Source organism: Ursus maritimus (assembly GCF_017311325.1).
Source record: "Ursus maritimus isolate PB19 chromosome X unlocalized genomic scaffold, ASM1731132v1 scaffold_X1, whole genome shotgun sequence".
NCBI lineage: Eukaryota > Metazoa > Chordata > Mammalia > Carnivora > Ursidae > Ursus > Ursus maritimus.
The window spans coordinates 83,830,380-83,849,454 of NW_024423319.1; the positions used below are offsets into that span (position 1 = coordinate 83,830,380).

The 19,075-nt window shown below is 41.3% G+C and overlaps 1 protein-coding gene across 4 annotated transcripts in view; it reads left to right on the forward strand.

Annotated features, from left to right (window-relative positions):
* ZNF41 (zinc finger protein 41) overlaps positions 1–15,001 on the forward strand; it is a 45,897-nt gene extending 30,896 nt beyond the window's left edge. For all 4 annotated transcript variants that reach the window (XM_040632332.1, XM_040632334.1, XM_040632335.1 and 1 more), the window contains exons 3-5: positions 5,483–5,609; positions 5,876–5,971; positions 10,858–15,001. In XM_040632332.1, the coding sequence (XP_040488266.1) occupies positions 5,483–5,609; positions 5,876–5,971; positions 10,858–12,890 (2,256 nt within the window). In that variant the 3' untranslated portion in view covers positions 12,891–15,001. The remainder of the gene's footprint in view (positions 1–5,482; positions 5,610–5,875; positions 5,972–10,857) is intronic.
* Positions 15,002–19,075: the final 4,074 nt, after the last annotated feature.

The window sequence follows — 19,075 nt, forward strand, 5'->3', positions numbered from 1 at the left end:
TTTGCTTCGACCTTCAAACATAATTTAGAAAACCCGAGGGGAGAAAGAATGTCTATTGTGTGTACCCATATTTTTGCTTTTTCCATTTTTTCTTCCTTCCTGGTGTTGCAAGATTCCTTCTCTTTTTATCTCCTTTCGATTTACAGAACTTCCATTAGCCATTCACTTAGGGTACGTCTGCTGGCCACAAATTTTCTTGGTTTTCTTTCATCTGAAGATATCTTGATTTCCTTTTCATTTCTTCTTCCTTAATAACAGCTTCACTGAGATAAAATTTACATACCATACAATTTACCCATTTAAAATGTTCAGTTCACTGACTTTTATATTTATGGATATGAGCAAACATCACCACAATCAATTTGACGACATTTTCATCCCCTCAAAAAGAAGCCCCATTTCCTTTAGCCATCACTCCTCCCCACCCCACCCTTGTTCCCTGCCTCCCCCAACCCTAAGCAACCACTAATATACTTTCTGTCTCTATAGACTTCACTATTCTGGACAGTTTACACGAATGGACTCATGTAATCTGTGATCTTTGTGTCTGGCTTCTTTCCCTCAGCATAATGTTTCAGGGAACTCCCTCTGGCCAAATCTGGGGCAGTTTGGGTAGCAAAATAAATAATGATAGTAATTTATTATAAGCTGATGAATAAATTAGGAAGCCGCCAGTCCATATAGGTGGGTAAATGCGTACGTGGGTACAGATGGGGAAGAAGTGGAGCGTGCTGTTCATGTACATGTTTTAGCGGGTGTCAGTTATTCCATTCCTCCTTTACGGCTGAATAATATTCCGTTGTATAGATGTGTCACGTTTTGTTTATCCACTTGTCAGCTGATAGACACTGGGTGGTTTCCACCTTTTAGCTATTATGAGTAATGCTGCTATCAGCGTATGTGTACATGTTTTTATGTGGCCGTATATTTTCATTTCTCGTGAGGATGCATGGACCTAGGAATGGAATTGCTGGGTCAAATGGTAACTGTGTTTAATCATTTGAGGAACTGCCAGATTGTTTCCCAAAGCAGCTGCACCGTTTTACACTCCCCTGGCAACATGCGAAGGTGCTAATTTCTCCACAACCTCACCAATCCTTGCTGTTTTCCGACTTTTTGATTCTAGCCATCCTAGTGGGTGGGAGGTAGTATCTCATTGTAGTTTTAATTTGTATTTCCCTGATCATTAATGATGCCGAGGACCTTTTCATGTATTTATTGGCCATTACCACTTCATTTCTTTTTGGGGGGGGGCAGAGGGAGAGGGATAGAGAGAATCTTTTTTTTTTTTAATTTAATTTGTTTGACAGAGAGAGAAATGAGTATAAGCAGGGGGAGCGGCAGGGAGAGGAAGCAGGCTCTTGCTGAGCAGAGAGCCCGACGTGGGGCTTGATCCCAGGACCCTGGGATCATGACCTGAGCTGAAGGCAGACACTTAACCGACTGAGCCACTCAGGCACCCTGAGAGAGAGAATTTTAAGCAGGCTCTGTGCTCAGTGTGGAACCCAGCTCAGGGCTCAATCTCATGACCCTGAGATCATGACCTGAGCCGAGATCAAGAGTCAGATGCTTAACCGACTGAGTCACCCAGGCACCCATTACCACTTCATTTCTTAAGGATAGTTTTGCCAGATATGGAATTCAAGGTTGACAGTTCTTTTCTTCCAGCACTTAAAAATGTTGTGCCGGGGCACCTCGGTGGCTCAGTTGGTTAAGCAGCCGACTCTTGATTTTGGCTCAGGTCATGATCTCAGGGTCCTGGGCTCAAGCCCCGCATCGGGCTCTGCACTCAGTGGGGAGTCTGCTTGAGGATTCTCTCTCTCCCTCTCCCTCTGCCCCTCCCTGCTAAAATAAATAAATAAATCTTTGGAAAGAAAAAGAAAAATGTTGTGCCCCTTCCATCTCTCCTCCATGATTTCTGATAAGAAATCCACTGCCACTTTAATAGTTTTTCCCCCATAGGTAAGTTGTGGTTTCTCTCTTGCTGATTTTAAGATTTTTTTCTTTGTCTTTAGTTTTCTGAAGTGTTATTATAACGTGTCTTGGTGTAGATTCCTTTGGTTTTTCCTTTTGGGGTTTGCTCAGCTTCTTGAAACTCTAAGTTGATATTTTTGCCAAATTTGAGAAATTTTCAGCCAATTTCTTCAAATACTTTCTCAGCCGCACACTTTTTCTCCTCTCCTTCTGGGACTCTGATGACACAAATGCCAGATCTTCTATTATAGTCTCACAGGTCCCTGAGGCTCTGCTCATTTTTTTTTCCAGCCAATTTTCCTTTCTGTTCATATTGGATCATTTCCATTGTTCCACTGTCAAGTTCTCTGATTCTTTCCTCTGTCCCTCTCTACTGTGCTGTTGAGCCCACAGTGGAGTTTTAAATTTTCAGTCATTGTATTTTTCGGTTCTAAAATTTCCATTCAGTTCATCTTCCTATCTTTTCTTTCTTTGCTAAGACTTTCTATTTTCAAATTTCCTTTAAGTATATTGAAACGTTTTTACGATAGCTGCTTTAAAATTCTTGTCAGATAATTCTAACATCTGTGTTATCTTAATGTTGGTGTCTCTTGATTGTGTTTTCTCGTTCCAGTTGAGATTTTTCTGCTTCTTCTCATGATGCCTGATTTTCAATTATGTCCTGGATATTTTGGGAACTATGAGACTCTGCGTATTATTTAAATCTTGTGTTTAACAGGCCTCCTCTGACACTGTTCTGCTAGAAAAGGAGAATCTTCTCCTTTTGAAGAGGATTCTGAAAAATGCTCTTTATTGCCAGGTGGAAGTAGAAGTTCACTTTCCCCAGTTGACCTCCTATGACCCCCTAGAAGGGGACAAGCACCTTGTTGCTACTGGGCAGGGGTAGAATTTCAGGCTTCCCACTAACACCACCTCTGACACCACCCTGGTGGGAAAGCAGAGGACACCTTGTGATCAAGTGGGGCTGGAAGTCCCAAGATCCCCACATAGCTTAAACTGACACTGTGGGGGAGGGGTCTCATTACCATCATCCCAGGCTGGGATGAAATTCTAGGCTCCCCATTCAGCCTTTGCTGATGGGAATGGGAGTAGGAGCACAGTGTTTTTGTGGTTTTGTTTTTTTCTGTGGTGCTTGGCTGAAACAGGGCAGTATTATTTAAGTTTTTCTCTCTTGCCATGTTGCCTTTTTCCTGGTACTTTAACTAATGAAAGCAGGCTTTCCTGGGGCTGTTTCTGTCTGTGCCAGTTGGCATTCTAGGTTGCCAGTTTCTCTAGCACCTAGTCCAAGATGTGTGGGGCAAAAAGAAAACTCGGGGAAATCACCACTGTGTCATTCCTCAGGTTCTGAGGATCGTGGCAAGTTTGCCTCCCTCTCTCCAACTACGGAGTGTTCTTATCTTTGTTTTATATATCACGCCCAGGGGTTTTAGCTGTACTTAGCCGGAGAAATAGAGAATTACGTCTATGCCATTTTGGTCCCATTGGTAATTTTTAACTTAATTTTTGAATCGGTAATACATTCACATGGTTCTCTCCGTCAACTCCCCAGATCTCCCTAACCAGAAAACCCGTCTTGGTTAGTTCATGGATGGGTGGGTGGGGTATATACTTAAGGATCATGCAAATAAAAGCAACTAAGAAAATATTCTTTTTTAAAAAAGAATTTTATGTATTTAGAGAGAGAGAGAATGAGGGGGGAACTGCAGAGAGAGGGAGAGAGAGGATCTCAAGCAGACTGCACTGAGTGCAGAGCCTGACTCAGGGCTCGACCTCACGACCCCAAGATCATGACCTAAGCCAAAATCAAGAGTCGGTGACTCAACCGACTGAGCCACCCAGGCACCCCAGAAAATATTCTTAATATTTTTCACAAAGGGAGTAGATACTGTTGCTATTATGTTGAACACTGATTTTTCATTACTATTAATTTTTAACTTTTTATCATGAAATATTACACACATTTTGAATAATGCTGCTATAAATATTCTTGGCCATGCCTCCTATTGCACATGTACACATATTCCAATGGGCATATTTCCATGAATGGACTCACTGTGTCCTAGTGTATGCATGCTTTAACATTACCCAATAAAGACAAAACACTTTCCAACATAGTTGCACCAATTCAGATCACCATTAGCAATATGAGAGTTCTCATTGCACCATATTCTCCTCAACACTTTGTACTATTGGTCTTTTTCATTGAGGACATTCTAGGGGTTGTATGGTGGTATCTCACCGTAGTTTATTTATATATTTATTTGTCAGAGAAAGAGAGATAGAGTGCGTACAAGGCTACTGGGCAGGAGCTAAGGGGGAGTGGGAGAGGGGGAAACAGGCTCCCCGCTGAGCAGGGATCCTGATGCGGAGCTTGATCCTGGGACCCTGGGATCATGACCTGAGCTGAAGGCAGACGCCCAACCAACTGAGCCACCCAGGTGCCCCTCACTGTGGTTTAAATTTGCATTCCCTGGTTACTAAGGTTAAGCCCTTTTCCTGTTTATTGAAACCTTGGATTTCCCCTTTTGTAAAATGCCTGTTCAAATGCTTTGCCCATTTTTCTTCTCAGCGGTCTCCTTTCTTCTTATTGGTTTGTAAGAGTTCTTCACATCCTCTAGATATGAACCCTTTGACAGTAACATGTGTTGCAGATATCTTTTCCTATTCTGTGTCTTTCCTTTCCTTCTCTTATAATGCTGTCTTTTAAATGAATAGAAGTTTTAAAATTTATTGTAGCCAGACACCAATCTTTTTCTTTATGGTTAATGTTTTTTTGCTTCTTGCTTGAGAATCATTTTCCTAATCTGAGATCATAAAGATATTTGTCTATATTATCTTTTTTCTGTACTTGGGGGAGGTGCCAAAACCTGGGAATGCATCTTCTGTATTGTTTTTAAAGGCTCTATTACTTCGCCTTTTCCCCTATGTGTTTCTTTTTATTCAGTTCTGTTTTACTCAATTCTGTATTGCCATGGCCTGGCGCATAATCAGTCAGTACATATATGCAGTTCCCACACTAACTAGACGACTTAAAGAGAGCCTATTTTAATCCTCATCTTTGCAAAAGAGCGACTGAATAAATAAACAAATGAACGTACTACTTACACAATGAATGTCAAGAAGCATCAATAAGTTTTTTCCTCTCACAAAATGATATACAAAACCAGGTACTGAATGAAAACCCTGTGTGATACTTTATGGTAAAACATCATTAAAGACAACTTCCTGTTTGTCTTCCTTCCAACCCCCGGTGCTGACCGTGTCGCCTTGAACAGGAGTGTGTTGTTACAGGGGCGCCTGGGTGGCACAGCGGTTAAGCATCTGCCTTCGGCTCAGGGCGTGATCCCGGCGTTATGGGATCGAGCCCCACATCAGGCTCCTCCGCTATGAGCCTGCTTCTTCCTCTCCCACTCCCCCTGCTTGTGTTCCCTCTCTCGCTGGCTGTCTCTATCTCTGTCGAATAAATAAATAAAATCTTAAAAAAAAAAAAAGGAGTGTGTTGTTACAGGTCTCCGTGTCATTCGAGGATGTGACTGTGGACTTCAGCAGGGAGGAGTGGCAGCAACTGGACCCTGCTCAGAGGCGCCTGTACCAGGATGTGACGCTGGAGAACTACAGCCACTTGCTGTCAGTGGGTAAGCACAGCTGCCCTGTGTGTCTGCCAGGGGCCTGAGTGTGGCTATTTCCATTCTCAGCTGCTGGGTGTTCTGGAACATCTTAAGTGTGTGATGGTGTCATCCTGGATTTGTCCAAGATTCTTCAGGCCCTTTTCAGCACTATCATTATTACTTTGTTCCCAGTGAAATGTGATTACTTTTCTGAAGAGCAAATGGAAATGTCATTGAAAGTCCCCTGAAATCCAATCAGCTGGACCCAATCCTGTACCGTCTCCTGTTAACAGGGTACCAGGTTCCCAAACCAGAGGTCATCTTCAAGTTGGAGCAAGGAGAGGGGCCATGGACGTTGGAGGGGGAAACCCCACATCAGAGCTGTTCAGGTGAGTGAGCGTGACTCATGCAGATGGGGGACATGGAAGTAAACCTCACTTTTTCTAGAAGAGGCTGATAGCTTTGAAAGACTGTGAAAATCACCTGCCTTGAAAGTTCCAAACTTCCTTTTTTTTTAAGATTTTATTTATTTATTTGACTGAGAGAGAGAACACACAAGCCGGGGGAGCTGTAGGCAGAGGGAGAGAGAGAAGCAGGCTCCCCGCTGAGGAGGGAGCCTGATGTGGGGCTCAATCCCAGGACCCCGGGATCATGTCCTGAGCTGAAAACAGATGCTTAACCAACCGAGGCACCCAGGTGCGAAAGTTCTAAATTTCTGTAGTTTATTGGCTATAGTTCACAGAAGCTCCTTTGATGCCTAAGAAGTTTCTCCAAGTACAACCCTTGCAAATAGCCATTGTCTTCATTGCTTGGCTTTTTGACAAGAGAGCTGTCTCTAGTCTCTGTACCCTGGATCCCATACATACCACCCTATCTTATCTAAGACCTTTCTATTCTTCCTATTCCACTCTCACCCCCTTTATCTTAGATTCTTGCCTTGTACATTCAGGTATTTTAACATTTCTTGCCTTTTATTCCAATTCCACATGCTCATTCCTTACAGCTCCTCCCAGGGGCAGCTGAGCTACTGTGTTTTATCTGTGAATTTGTGTGATAGTCTTTAAAAGCCTGACGTATTGGTTTCTGAGTATGTATTTTTAGTATATATAAATTATATCGCACCCCATGTCTTAATTGTGTTCCTTTTCTTTCACTCACCCATAAGGTCTGTCCATATCGCGGTGTGTTTATCTGGCTTCATTCCTTCAAATGGCTGCACAGTATTCCCCAGTGTGCCAGTACCACATCTTCCTTAACCTCTCACCCAGTGGTGGAACCTAGGGTTGTTGCTAATACAAATTCCCAACTAATACAAACAACTCTACGATAGATTTCTACAGAAGTGTTCCCTTTTGGAGGGTGAGGATTTCTTGGGAATGTTTATAGAAGAGGGGATTTGCCTAACCATTGCATATTTGTATCCTGCATTTGACCAAGCACCACCATATTATTCTCGGATTGGCTGCACGGATCTATACGAACCCCACAGTGCGCAAAGGTTCTTGCTATCCTAGTTTCTGCCAACAATTACTAGAAGCAGAGTTTCTCATTTTGGGGCCAACAGTGGGTATAAAGTGGTATCTCATTTTTTATTTTGCCTTTCTCCAATACCTACTTTCAGCCTTTCATTATTGACCTGGTGTGGTCTTTTTGAGTTTTCCTTTTATGAGTGACTTTATCTTGTTTCGCTTGAGTTTCCTGTCTGTTTCTTACTGGTTTGCATCCAGTTTATTACTTGCCCTTTTTTCCAGCCTTCTTCTCCTTTTTTTTTTTAAGATTTTATTTATTTATTGGACAGACAGAGACACAGTGAGAGAGGGAACACAAGCAGGGGGAGTGGGAGAGGGAGAAGCAGACTCCCCACTGAGCAGGGGGCCCGATGCAGGGCTCGATCCTAGGACCCTGGGATCATGACCCAAGCCGAAGGCAGATGCTTAACGACTGAGCCACTCAGGCGCCCCTTTCTTCTCCTCCTTATCCCCATACATGAGGTTGCCCTAGGGACCCTGTCCACTGTTCACCAATCTTTTCTTTGTATACGTGCAAAGATTCATCCATACTGAATTCTGATGACTCTGCTTTTGACATCTCCAGTCTGGTTTTCACTGGTACTTTAGTACTAGATTTGCTATGCAGAAAGTTCCCATGAAATGTTTCTCTTGACCCTCAGAAACTGGAATCATCATCTCACGCATCGCCTTCCCACCTTCCAAATTCTGTCACATTCTGTTAGTGCTCCTTAAATCTTTCAGCTTTTTTTTTTTTAATTAGTCACCCTACAGTTCCTAGTGCTTTTCCATTTTTGCAAATATCATTTTCAGTTCTCAGTTCATCTTCTCAGTTCCCAGTAATATCACCTAAAACCAGCTCCATGTTTTCTTAAGTCTGGATTATGGTGATTTTTTTCCTCATTGAATTTGCTGATTCCATTCTTTTTACTAGTTCACTTTCAGTGACCATTTGGATATCTTCTTTGGAAAACTGTCCATTTTGCTCCTCTACCCATTTTTTACTGGGTTTGCTTATTTTGTGCTGTTGAGTTGTAGGAGTTCTTTATATAATTTGGATAGTATCTCCTTATCAGATACATGACTTGCAAATATCTTCTCCCCTTACATAGGTTGCTTTTTCATTTTGTTGATTGTTTCCTTTGCTGTGCTTTTTTAACATTTTCTTGGTGTCTACCACATTTGTTAGTGTTCCGTGAAGCTGACTCTTTATTCTGTGCCCTGTCTATCCAGATGGCACATTTTCACCTGGTGATCAGACGTTGGTGCTCTGTGAAATGGCTCACGTAATCCAGCGTGTGCGGTTCTTGCCTTTTTCTCATCTTTCTTCCCACAGGAACTCAGGAAAACACAGATTTTAGACTGTGTGGTAACCGAGGCCTTTACCTCTATGTGTTTAGGAAGTTCCCAGAATTAAAAGCCTGTTTCTTATTGTATAACTCAGGGGCTGATCGGGAAAGAGAAACTACATACAAATTTGAACAGGGAAAGCATAACATAAAGAATTCTTAGCTCTGGTGAGATGGAAGTGACAAGAGATTAGTGAGCAAAACCAAAGAGAAATCTAAAGAATAAAGGAATAGCAGATAAAAGGAACAGCCAGTGCCTCTAGGGCTTTGAAGGAGCACCCAAGGAAGAGCCTCCCCTGCTTCCCAGGGATGAATCCAGACCTTGTTGAGGGACCCAGTCATGGCCCAGAGCATGGAAGAAGAGTTACCGTGGTACCATGCTGGTAGAACTTGCCGGAAAGCTGCGCTCTGGGGTTCCAGAGACAGCCGATCATGGGGAAGCTTCTCACTGGAGGTAGGCCCCTACACATCATCCGAGAGGGGTGCCAGGGTAAGTGCCGGGTGCTGAGTGCCACTGGCTGCAACACACTACAGGAGCCTGGAGCTGGAGACCCTTCCAGCGCTGCAGGGGCTGGGTGCTCGGGAAGCCGTATGGGCTGCAGGAGCTGGGTGCGAGCAAAGGCATCCACACTGCAGGAGCTGAGGTCCAGAGAAGCCACCCACGCTGCAAGACCTGGGTGCCTGGGAAGCTGCGTGTGCATCGGGAGCCCAGTGTTGGTGCCAGACAAGCTGCCCTTGCTGGACAGGAGCCCGCTGCGTGAGCCCACCGGGACCGGGAAGCAAAACCCCCTCCTCCTGCAGTATTTCTCCATCAACCCTGTGCTGAAAAGGCTCCACATCGTGACAGATATTTAAAGAGACTCAGATCCATTTTTGTAGAGCAGGGAAAGAGGAGTGAATTTAGAGTTGAGAGGCAATAAGTTGATACCCGGCACATTTATTCTTCAGTTTTCTGAAGCAAAGCACAGAAAACATTTGGTAAACTTAAATTTATTGAATCTGGGGAGCTAGGCAGAGGAGGATATTTTGCTCTCTTTCGGAAGGATTTTTCAAGTGTCTGCTCAGAGGAATTCAAAGGACCATGAATTATATTTGGAAAGGGAAGACAGCTGCATGAAATGTTAACAATTTCAGTCTTTGTGTTCCAGAAGAAAACCGTGCCAAATGAAGTATGGATATGAGCGGTACCATGTCTGATTTGTAAATTCATAGTAGATACAACCTGCCTAGAAGTGCACTGAAATTAGAGCTGATGCCAAGGACAATACATTCTGAATATGCAGAGGGGCAAAACAACAAGCCTAGTATCAACATATGTCCTCTCTCGTAGAAGAATTCTGAGACGAGTGGATTCATTCAACAAGTCGACTCTGATCCCAATGGGTCACTCAGGGACCATGTTCCAAGTCATTGCCCTGCCATCTCCTAAGGCATCATTGTCAGCTGTGTGGTTAATGTTGGGCCATTGCTGAGTCCAGTGGGAAGGAGAGAGGGGAAGAGTTTTGCCCACTGTCTTAAGGCCCAACCTGACAGCTGCATATAACGCTTCTACCCATACTCCATTGGGAGGACAAAGTGAGGCTGGTACATGTAATGCCCAGCTACATTCTAGAACTATAAAGAAGAGGCAAATGCCAATAGTTTTTGGTGGATGGCTTGCAGTTTCTGCCATAGGTGGCTTTCCCTCACCTATTTGACACTTGTTGAAAGCATATATCCTTGGGACCAAGGAAAACTTGCAGCTGGCTATTGAGTTGGAGCCCAGATACCTATTTACTATTTGGATGGCTGATGTTGCCACAGTGTTTCCTGTAGATGTAGAGGAGTGGGTCTTTGAGGCACATACATTTTATGTTGGTGCTCCTATGGTTCAGAGGGAAAAGCAAGAGAAAGCAAAGAGATTAGAAAGGTTTAGAGCTGATAAATAATAAAGACATGAATCTGAACTATTTCTTCCATGCTAGGATTTCCCTTAACAAACTTCACCTTCTTCTTCTGGTTAGACTCGCTCTCCAGACCTCCTACATGGTGGATATGAATCCCCAGGATTCAAATCCCATCTCTCTCACTTATTTAGCCATTTGATCTTCAGCAAGTTATGTAACCTCTGTCCTTCTGTTTTCTCATCTATGAAACATGACTGATAATGATGGCTACCTCTTCGTGTTTAGGGAGGATTAAATGAGCTATGATGTGTAAAGCACTTGGAACAGTGCCTGGCACATCATAAATGGCATATAATTCTTTTGTATATAGTGAGCGCTTTAGAAGAATTTTGTATTACTATATTATTCATATTTTCATTATTGTCACAGGGACTCTTCCATTTCTGTGTTCATCTTGTCTGAACTACCTGTACCCCCTCCCCTCTGCTGATTGTCCTTTGAGTCATTTTTACTTTTTTCTTTTTCTTTCTAGATGAGGGTATTGGGGAAATGCAACAACAGAGAATTTCTGGAAAAGCTTCATTCCACTATGAGAAATTTGGTCAACCCATAGGAAAAGATCCATTGTGTTCCATTTTAGAAGAATTGTGGCAAAATAATAGCCAGCTAGAGAGATATCAAGAAAGCCAAAATCACCCTTTAAGTCATGTGAAAGTATTGATTAAGGAGAGGGGCTATGAATGTAAAAATATTGAAAAAATAATTCATGTGAGTACCAAGCTTGTTCCTTCAATTAAAAGACTCCATAACTATGACACATTTGGAAAGAGTTTGAAGCATACTTTAAACTTACACAATCATAATAAAAGCAATGCGACAAAGAACCTTGATAAGATTTTTGGAAATGATAATAATTTCACCCATAGTTCTTCCTCTACTGAGAATGTGAATATAGGAGCAAATACCTGTGAAATTAATCAATGTGAAAAACATCTTGGCAACAAACAAGTTCTCATCCACCATCAGAAAATTCAGACTGGGGAGCAACTTTATGTATGTACTGAGTGTGTAAAGAGCTTCCCCCAGAAGTCACATCTCTTTGAGCATCAGAGAATTCATGCTGAGGAAAAAGCCCATGTATGCCATAAAAGTGACAAAGCCCTCATCCAGCAGCCACAGATTAATGTACCTCAAAGTGTCTATACAGGAGATAAACCCCATATATGTACTCAGTGTGGGAAGGCCTTTACTCTCAAGTCAAACCTCATTACACATCAGAAAATTCATACTGGGCAGAAACCCTATAAATGCAGTGAATGTGGAAAAGCCTTTTTCCACAGATCCTATCTCTTTAGACATATGAGGATTCATACCGGAGAAAAACCGTATGAATGCAGGGAATGTGGAAGAGGCTTCTCCCAGAATTCAGACCTTACTATACATCAGAAAACTCATACTGGAGAGAAACACTATGCGTGCAGTGAATGTGGGAAAGCCTTTACAAGAAAATCAGCACTCAGAATGCATCAGAGAATCCACACAGGAGAGAAACCCTATGTATGCACGGAATGCGGGAAGGCCTTCATCCAGAAATCACATTTCAATACACATCAGAGAATCCATACAGGCGAAAAGCCTTATGAATGCAGCGAGTGTGGAAAATCATTCACTAAGAAGTCACAACTGCACGTGCATCAAAGAATTCACACGGGAGAAAAACCCTATATATGCACAGAATGTGGAAAGGTATTTACTCATAGGACAAACCTCACTACACATCAGAAAACACATACTGGAGAGAAACCCTATATGTGCGCTGAATGTGGAAAGGCTTTCAGTGACCAGTCAAATCTCATTAAACACCAGAAAACTCATACTGGAGAGAAACCCTATAAATGCAATGGCTGTGGAAAAGCCTTCATATGGAAGTCACGCCTCAAAATCCATCAGAAATCTCATATTGGAGAGAGACACTATGAATGCAATGAATGTGGGAAAGCCTTTATCCAGAAATCAACACTAAGCGTGCATCAGAGGATCCACACAGGGGAGAAACCCTACGTTTGTCCTGAATGTGGGAAGGCCTTCATCCAGAAATCACACTTCATCGCACATCATAGAATTCATACTGGAGAGAAGCCTTACGAATGCAGTGACTGTGGAAAATGCTTTACTAAGAAGTCACAACTCCGTGTGCATCAGAAGATCCACACAGGAGAGAAACCCAATATATGTGCTGAATGTGGAAAGGCCTTCACCGACAGGTCAAATCTTATAACACACCAGAAAATCCACACTAGAGAGAAACCCTACAAATGCAGCGACTGTGGGAAAACCTTCACGTGGAAGTCCCGCCTCACTATCCATCAGAAATCTCATACTGGAGAAAGACACTATGAATGCAGTAAATGCGGGAAAGCCTTTATCCAGAAAGCAACATTAAGTATGCATCAGATTATTCACACCGGAAAGAAACCCTATGCTTGTACAGAATGTCAGAAGGCCTTCACTGACAGATCGAATCTCATTAAACACCAGAAAACTCATAGTGGAGAAAAAGTATAAAGCCATTGACTGAGAAAGACTTCAGCTGGAACTCACAGCGGGGGACGCATCAGATGTCTCATAGTGGGGCAGAGGGGTGCTGGATGCTGCGATCGGGGGTGCAGGGGGAAGTGGGCATGACAGGCTACAGCTTAAGTGAACAGAAGGCAGACAAAGCCAAGTATCCTTCAGTCAATTGAAAATACAAATACCTGCACCACCACCGTTGACGTGCGATTACATGCATAGGGAGACACTCGGGTAGGGCATTTGAGCAATAGTCCTGTTTGGTCGCATGATTCACACAGAGACCCCCAAGCCCCTACACATGGTAAAAAGACAGCCCCCAGGAGATGACTTGTAATCTCTTCCACTTCACTTTTTGGATGAAGGACTTTATAAATTCAGCACTGATTAGCTCTTCATACCCTGAGATGTAAAAGTACTTAATATTGGCCACCTTTTTTGAAATTTCTAGGGTGGGGAGAAGAGTTTTCATTGTCCAAACACCTGCAGAACACCAGAGTCAAGGCCAAAACCTATTTGGGAAGGCAGATCTGTGAGTAGAAGCCAGAAGTTTTTGTGATCGTTGACATTTAAGACACAGGAAAGATTGCCACAAGGAACTGTTCTTTCTCTTCCCTTCACCAGAGTATATTTTTAAAAAACGGACTAGAATTTTTTAACTTAAAGTATCTCTTTAAGTTTAAAATGACTGTATGCATTGGCAAATTAGGCATAGCTCTAGCCGATGTTACAGGAATATAGTTATTAAACCTTACAGACATCTAAAGGTGGCAATTGTTTCCTCATTACTTCCATGCTGTGGCAGCAGGTGATTCACATCCCCAAAAGGTATGCGTACTTCCTTTTTTTTTTTTTTTAAGATTTTATTTATTTATTTGACAGAGACAGCCAGCGAGAGAGGGAACACAAGCAGGGGGAGTGGGAGAGGAAGAAGCAGGCTCCCAGCAGAGGAGCCCGATGTGGGACTCGATCCCGGAACGCCGGGATCACGCCCTGAGCCGAAGGCAGACGCTTTAACGACTGCGCTACCCAGGCGCCCCGTATGCGTACTTCCTAACCTGTACCCCAAAAGCTATCATTTATGTAAGTTGCAGACCATAGATTTCTTATCCCCTTACTAACTGTGCTAAAACAATGGAACTGAGCCACAATACGCTGGACTTCCGGTCTCATCCACTGAAGCTTCTGCTTTCTTTGGGATTCCTATTTGAAAAGGAGCGGTTGATAAATTGGGTTTCAATACATAACATTTTGATTTTGTTTTTCTTTCAATTTGGTAAGATACATTCATTTTCTGCACACACATTAAGAGTAGTATTGTGTCGATTGCTATGGGATAAAGTCATGTATTTGGTTAGTCTAAGATATAATTATAGTTGAAGAACTGGAAGACTTCTCTAGAAAGAGCACTGCTTTTTTTAAGCACTGATATATAGACACTCTCTCATTTTTCCTTAAATGTTTTTTATGATACTCACAAGAAAAGGGGCTTTCTAGCATGCAATTTTACCTTTTTTTTAAACCTTTTTATTACTGTATAATGCATACAGAAAATGCAGAGATCATAAGCAAACAGCTCAATGAACTCTTATCAAGAAACACAACATGGCAAGCACTCCAGAAGCATTCCCTGTGCTCCCTTCCAGGCCTTGTCCCCTCAACCCCCAAGATAAACACTATCCTGACTTCTAACAGCATAGATTAGTTTTGTCTGTTTGCTATTTTATATAAATTGAGTCAAACAATTGTATTTCATATTTTGGTGGAAAATGTCTATTAGTCTATTATATATATTATATATATTATAATGTCTATTAGTGTCTATTTTCATTCACATTGTAAATGTGAGGTTCATCCGTTTTGTTGAATACAGTTGTAGATAATTCATTCTCGTGGTCATGTTATATTCCATTGTGTGACTATACTACAGTATGTTTATTCCACTGTTGATGGACATTTGGGTTGTCTGTAGCTTCAGGCTATTAGGAATAGCGGTGCTATAAATATTTTAGTGCCTATTTATTAATGAACATATTTATGAATTTCTGTTAGGCATATTTCTAGGATTTGAACTACCAAGTCATACAGTATCCCTATGCTCAGCTTTAGTTTATAAAANNNNTATGGATATATCCATATATATCCATAATGGTTAGTATATAGTGATATCTCAGTGTGATTTTAATTTTTACTTCTTGTCTTCCAATTCCACTATAGTAGCCCCCCAAGATGGCTAACTGATAGCTGAGATCTGAGACCCAGGCATGGGCCTCACATGCCTGCACCATTTCTATTTCACCAACAACAGTAAGCAAATAGTAAATGTAAATCTTCCCACACAAAAAAAGCCTGAAGCCAGATGGTTTAGCTGGTTAATTGCATTAAACGTTTATAGGCGAAATAATATCAAAACTCCATAAAATCTTTTAAAAATAGAGGAAGAAGGAACATTCCCCAAGTCTGTGAGGCCAGTATTACCCTGATACTTAACAACCATACCAACACATAACAACAATAAAAAAGCTACGGACCAATATTCCTCATGAACATAGACGTAAAAATCCTCAACAAAATATTAGCAATGAAACCTAATAACATATAAAAGAATTATAGATCACGACCAAGTGAGGTTTATTCCATGATGCAAGGCTGCTTCAACATTCAAAAATCAGTCAATGTTATCATATTAATAAGCTGAAGAAGAAAAGTCACATGATCTACAGATTCAATACAATTTTATCAAACTTCCAGCAGGCTTTCTTCCCCCAAAACTGATAAACTAATCTTCAAAACACAGAGAGAGGTAGAAAGGATCAAGAATAGCAAAAAGGAATCTGTCCAAGAACAAAGAGGAAGGACATTGGCCTACCAGTTTCAAAATTATTATAAAGCTACAGTAATCGAGACAGTGTGGTGCTGGCATGGGGATAGATACATAGATCAACAGAACAAAACAGAGCCAAGTAATAAACCCTCATACTTATGGTAAACATTTTTTTTTCACAAAAGTGTGAAGGCAGTTCAATGGGGAAAGAAAAGCCTTTCAACATTTGGTGCGGGGATAATTGGATATTCACATGCAAAGAGATAAATTTAAATCTTGCTTCACACCATTCTAACAACTCAAAATGGATCAGAGACATAAATACAAAAGCTAAAACTAAAAGTTTTAGCAGAAAACAGGAGATACTCTCTATGACCTTGTTTTAGGCGAGAAATTCTTAGGACACCAAGAGCAGGATCCATAAGGAAAAAAAGAATAAACTGGACTTCATCAAACTAAAAGCCGAAAAGGTTTGTGCTTCAAAAGACACCACTGGGAAAATGAAAAGACAAAACAGACTGGGAGAAAACATTTGTTAAGTCCTATGTCTGATAAAGGACTTGTATGTGGGATATATAAAGAACTCTTACAACTCGATAAAAGGAGGCAAACAACCCATTTTAAAAATGGGCAAAAGACTTGAAGAGCCATTTCACCGAAGAAGATATAGTGCAAGTAAGCACAGAAAGAGATGCCCAACATCATGAGTCATTAGGGGAATTCTAATGAAAACCACAATGAAATACCACTTTACGTGCACTAAGATGGCTATAATAAAAAAGACAATCGCACAAATGTTGGCAAATACAGGGAGAATTAGGAACTTTTCATACATTTCTGGTGTGAATGCATTAAAGTGGTATAGCCACTTTGGAAAAGTGGCAGTTTCCCTAAAAGCTCATCATAAATTTACCGTAGGACCCAGCGATGTCACTCCTAGTATCCACCCAAAATATACGTAACGCGTTCGCACCAACATTTGCACCTACTTATAACAGCATTATTTATACAAGGCAAAAAGTAGAGACGATCAAAATGTCCATCAGCTGGTAAATGGATACACAAAATGTGAACAAACACTAACAAATACTATGACATGGATGAACCTCCAAAATGTTACTCTAAGTGAAAGAAGCAAGACACAAACGATCAAGGATTGTATTTGTATATTGTATTGATATGAAATTTCCAGAAAAATCCATAAAGATCTGTAGATTGGTGGTTGTCTGGGGGTGAAAATGGGAATGGTCAGTAACCGCAAATTAGTACAGGAATTTTATTGGGGTGATATGAATGTTCTAGAACTTGATCGTGGTGATGGATGTGGCAAATTTAATAAAGGTCATTGAGGTGATCCTTAATGCCATTCCTTTTTAAACATCTGGATTCCCTGCCATAACATCTGTTGCCACCTATAGCTAGAATGAACTGTTGTCTTGGAGCCTGCTGTACATTTAAGAATAAACTTTTGTTTAAAAAAAAGTCCTGGAACTGTACAATTTAAATATGGAGTGTACATTATACCTCAATAAAGTTGTTTCTTTCTCAGAGTTTGTTTTGCCTATTCTAGGTCCTTTACATTTCCGTATGAATAGTAGAATAAGTTTGTCCGTTTCAACAACAACAAAAAAGCTGCTGTGGTTTTTATTTGGATTAGTTCAAATCTACAGATCAATGTGGGGATGACTGAAATCTTAACAATATTGTTTTCTGATTCATAAATGAGGTATATCTCTCCATTTCTTTAAGTATTCGTTAATGTTGTTACATTTTATTACATTTGTGGTTTTCACTTTATTGGTTTTTTTTAAAAGATTGTATTCATTTATTTGTCAGAGAGAGAGAGCACAAGCAGGGAGAGGGGCAGGCAGAGGCAGAGGCAGGCTCCCTGCTGAGCAAGGACTCGATCCCAGGACCCTGGGATCATGACCTGAGCCAAAGGCAGACGCTTAACCGACTGAGCTATCCAGGCGTCCCACATTTGTAGTTTTCAGTATACAGGTCTTTCACATCTTCTGACAAATTATTCCCTAAATTTTTCATATGTTTCTTGCTTTTTTATTTGGTGTCATCTTGTTTCTACTTTATTGTGTGATATTGGTTTTTCATTTAAATTTCTTTTTTTTTAAGTAATCTCTACAGACCCAACATGGGGCTTGAACTCACATCCCTGAGATCAAGAGTTCGCATGCTGGACTGACTGTGCCAGGCAGGTGCCCCTTTAACTTAAATTTCTTATTGTTAGTTACTAGAATATAGAAAGTTAATTGATGTTTATATGTTTATCTTGTGCAGAAGTTAGAAGAAACAGTCCACACACAAGACTGCCCTCATTTATGACAGCAACAGCAAGTTCAACGGTCTCCAAGACCACCCTCAGTTTCAATAATTCACTAGTTGGACTCTCAGAACTCCCTGAAAGCTGTTAACACTCACGGTTACATTTTATTATGGCTAGAGGATAGGCATTAAAATCAGTCAAGGAAAGAAGTGAATGGAACAGAGTCCTGGAAGGTAAGCTTCCAGTTGGAAGGAAGAGCTTCCAGTTGTCCTCTCCCCATGGAATCAAGACACTATTCTCCTGGCATTGATATGTGACAATGGCATGGAGTACTGCCAGCCAGGGAAACTCACTCAAGCACTGGTGTCCAGAGGCTTCGATGGGCTCCATCATGTAGGCATGGTTGACTGCTTACACGGCTGATTTCAGTTTCCAACCCTCAAGAGGCCAAGCTTCATGAACCAAAGCCCCCACGCTTCATTATGTTGTTCATATGGCTCTGACCCTCACCCTAAACCTCAGAGGTACTGTCTGGAAGGCATAAGACCCCCAGGTGAACAAAGACATTCCTATCAGGCATGACATTCCAAGGGCCTAGAGATTATTTTCCAGAAGCAAAGGCAAGACTTCTCTTTGAGTAAGGTTAAATTATTCACTATACAGGCCACCCCCTGACCTTTGGCCAATGTTCTTTCGCAGCAAAATATATTTACCTGGGCATCTCCTTGTAGTATAGCTTTTATATGACATCAGCAATAGTAAAAAACAAATCCATCCTATAAGGCCATTGTATACATTTTCATGTTTTTGTGCTTATTTGATCAGTTTTCCCCTTTGATCTACCTCTATTTGTACCTTATTATGAATTTGTGATGAACTATTTAGCATAGAAATTAACTAATGGTTACTTAAGTCCAGTTCTTCAAACCATTTTCCATCAGTATTATATCCTGAAAAGCCTTTAGCTCAATTACTCAATATACTTGACCATCAATATAAATACAATATTAGCAACAATGGCAGTGTTACGCCATATCATAGTACGGCAGCAGATGTAACCTGCATACAGCACTC